The following is a 3835-nucleotide window of genomic DNA, read 5'->3' as shown; positions in this document are numbered from 1 at the left end:
TTGACCAAAATCAATGGTTTAGGGAAAAACGGGTGACCGGTTTCCAGTGTTTCCGGTCTGACCGTCCAGTCAGGTGAACGATTCCCGGTTTTTCCGGTCCGACTGTCCGGTCCAGTCCAGTTTTGAAAACCATGATTGAAGGCTTGAACTCAACCCCAAAATTGATACTTTTTCTTTTCCTTTTTCATTTTCCAAAAGAGAAAAAACGAATCCATTAGCACTATTAATTATTACCAATTTTTTATAGAAGGGTAAAAAGATGAGAATATGCTTAGGTTTTGAAATTTTTTTACTGTATCCTTTAAAATGCCTTAATTTTGTGACTAGATTTGAAGATTGAAATGTTAGATAATTAAGTTACCATTTGCCAAGCATTGACGTTATATGGTTTATAATTATAAAAATATTCTAATTTAACTTTTTATACGTGAAGCCAATAAGTATTAAAAAGTTGAAACAGGGGAAAACACATGAAATTAGCTCAAAGCTACAAATTAAAAGACTAGTGTTACTAAAGGCACCCCCTCCCCCAGAGAGTACTGGATTAATTGGTTGATGAATATTGATATCAGCATCCAAAAGTCGACGGGAGGATATGTTGGTCTCGCCTCTGGTGGATAGAATTTTCGCTGTTCCTCCCATTCTCATTTGTTTATCCATTATTTGTATGATTATGTCCATTTTTAATGCGGAATTGATAAAATAAAGCCAACAAGGTACAATTAATCTCTCTTTTGATTTTTCTAGAGAAGAATCCCCCTTTTATATTTAATTTAAAACTACTCTCTTGTCGGATGTTTATTGTTTGCGGTAGCATCTTTTGTATATATAATATATGTTAGAGTTGAGGGGAAGGAGCCTCAGACAACAAATCTCTCTCCCAAATCGATCCCTGCTACCTCTTCTCGATCACTGTATCATCAGAGAACCAAAAAGAACCAGAGAGAACCAACTAATCAGTAGCGGAGCAAATGGGGTGCAAGTCTTGCGATAAGCCGAAGCCGAAGTACAGGAAAGGGTTGTGGTCGCCGGAGGAAGACCAGAGGCTAAGGAGTTACGTCCTCCAACACGGTCATGGCTGTTGGAGCACCGTCCCCATTAAAGCCGGTGAGTTTGCATGGCGCATTGTTCGTCCATCTCCATCAAGAGATTTCTTGGACCTTGGGGCTGTCCCTGCTCCCTGGCTCCCTTCTCCTTCCCGAAGCTTAGGGTACCGGCTGGCCGCCCGGCGCACGTTAATTAGAATCAATTTTATTCTTCTTTGAAAGCTGCTTCACCTACAGAATAAACGATATAAATCCCTTGGTTACACAGTGCAGAGAGATGATTAGAAGTAGATTAGATGATGTCAATATTATAATAAGATGACTAAAATATCCTCAACTTTAACAACACTAATCACCTTGTTGTCGCATTGATTGCATTAATTAGGTTTGCAACGGAACGGAAAGAGCTGCAGATTACGGTGGATTAATTATCTGAGGCCTGGTTTGAAGCGTGGCGTCTTCACTATTGAGGAAGAGGAAACGATCTTGTACCTCCATCGCCAGTTGGGCAACAAGTAAGCAATATGGATGGGTTCACGTTCACCACTACTTAAAACTGCGTTAAAATCATTAAAATTGACTTACAATAATCATCATCAGATATGCTAATGGATAGCTATTAATTAACCTTTGATCAGGTGGTCACAAATTGCACAGAATTTGCCCGGAAGAACTGATAATGAGATAAAGAACCACTGGAATTCTTACTTGAAGAAGAAAGCTATGAAGATTGAAGCTTTAGAAGCTCATATCAACGCGCAGTTCCTCAATTCAACTCCAAAAGTCAGAGAATCCGCACCGACACTAAATTCTAATATCCAAGTTTCGAGTTTCGAATCTTTGGAACAGACGGGAGAATCTATCATTGATACCGACCAGTCTGTTACACAAGTGGTTGTTGATAATCAGCCGCATAAAGCAACACTGCAGAGTTCCCTTCCCAAGCTTTTGTTCGCCGACTGGCTTTCAATGGATCAAATCAATGACCAGAACGTGGTAAGTTCCGGCGAAACCATGGTTGTTCCCAGTTTAATTTCGAGTGACTCGAACGTCGAGGATTCGTTATTCAAACATAATTTGTTACGTGATGAGACCGAATTTGCTAGTGATTTCCATAATGGTTTAAGCAATATCGGCACCACTTACGGCAAGTTTCCCATACAAATTGAAGCGGAGAATAATCAGATCGCTGAGAATGGTTTCTTTGATTTTGTTTCTATGCGTGATATGTATAATGATTTCAATATGACCCATGATGTGATTTATTGACACAAATAAGTCAATAATTAGGTTAAACCTCAAATGCTTATTTATGACTTCACTGTCAGTAAGAAGTTAATTTCTTTCTGTCTAGTGTTTCAGTTGCAGACTCAAAATTAAAGTAGATCAAAAAGATCATTCGAAGGTTTTCACGAGTCACGACAACCCGATACTTGTGAGAGAAACCAGACAAATTAAGGTTCCTCCAGTTCCATCATGAACTATCTCATTGTTGCCTGCTTCTCTGCTGGTACCTGCTTCTCTGCTGGTCTAAGGATGACAACTTATTCACGAAAGAGACAGTGAAGAACCCTTAATTTTAGTCCTATACTATTGTTCTTAAAATGACAAAGAAAATTTGAAAATTAAGGGTTTTCCGTCGCCATCAAACGTTTATCACGGTTCTACCTAGATATGTAAAATATTTTCAAAAAGAAAAAGATCGAGATGGACTTGTTTGCTTTGTTCCAGAAGCTAATACCCAGACAAATGTTTCTTGCGAAACATGCTGTCATTAATTCTTATGAATTTCTACATGGTTTAATTTATTTGTTTTGAGAACCGGTTGTTTTTAGTCATTTAGGGCGGTGAAGACCCAGCAGGTCTATATGGGGTCGTCGACATGCGTACACGCATTCCTACCTTATAACGAACCCGGAGCTGTTGTAGATTTTACGGGTAATGACCAAATTTTCTGTAGACCCATCACCGATCGCCACCAATTCTTTGCACATGTGGTGGTCTTCTTATGTGTGGTTTACTTAACAGAGCCCATCGTTAGGTTAATAGATTTATTATTTATCTTTTAATTTGTATAGCCAAAGAGTCCTACAATTATATCTTTCCATCGTATTTTCATTTTTTATCTATTCCTAACCCTTTCTTCCTTCCCCCCAAACCTAATATACTGGTTTTCTTCTATACCAACTCAACTAAAACACTTTGAATATAGACATTGATATCTATGTCCCTCCTTATGAATATGGCTGTGACTATCTAGGTGATCTTAGCTACTCTATAAAATCCACCTAAGTTACATAACAAATTGAGGAGTCTTAAGACAATAATATAATAATTATTTGTCTTAATAAACTCATATAATGATTATTTATCAGAAACAACAGCAGCCAAAAGGGGAGAAACTCGAATTCAAATAATCCATTTAACTTATACTCTTAAAATATGCCAGTATTCAAAGTAGAATGAACACTTACCAAATGCATATATTTGTATTCAGAGTATTCCGGTTGCTTTGGTTGAATCATTGTATACAATAGCCTGCAAATCCAATGAATCTAATGAACACTTATCCAATACAAATATCTACATTCAAAGTGTTCATGCAATGAATCAATGTATAACAAATGTTTGTTTATCTTCATGTTATGTTCTAAAGATTATACAACAGCCTAAAAATCCAATCCAACCCAATCAAACCAAGATTAGAAACTAATAAGGGGTAATTTGGTCTGACCTATTAGCCTGTGGATATGTGGAACGAGCTGATACTGGAAGACAACTCAGCACTT

The 3835-nt window shown here is 37.6% G+C and overlaps 1 protein-coding gene across 1 annotated transcript; it reads left to right on the top strand.

Moving 5' to 3' along the window:
• Positions 1–971: 971 nt before the first annotated feature.
• LOC148879983 (transcription factor LAF1-like) lies at positions 972–2315 on the top strand. The gene is made up of 3 exons (XM_088980496.1): positions 972–1107; positions 1432–1561; positions 1685–2315. Exons 1-3 carry the CDS (start codon positions 972–974, stop codon positions 2313–2315), a joined length of 897 nt encoding a protein of 298 aa, XP_088836622.1.
• Positions 2316–3835: the final 1520 nt, after the last annotated feature.

This window comes from Nelumbo lutea, chromosome 1, assembly GCF_056320005.1.
Source record: "Nelumbo lutea isolate HS-2025 chromosome 1, American lotus-T2T, whole genome shotgun sequence".
NCBI classification, from domain to species: domain Eukaryota; kingdom Viridiplantae; phylum Streptophyta; class Magnoliopsida; order Proteales; family Nelumbonaceae; genus Nelumbo; species Nelumbo lutea.
This window is presented reverse-complemented; position numbering and strand designations above follow the sequence as displayed.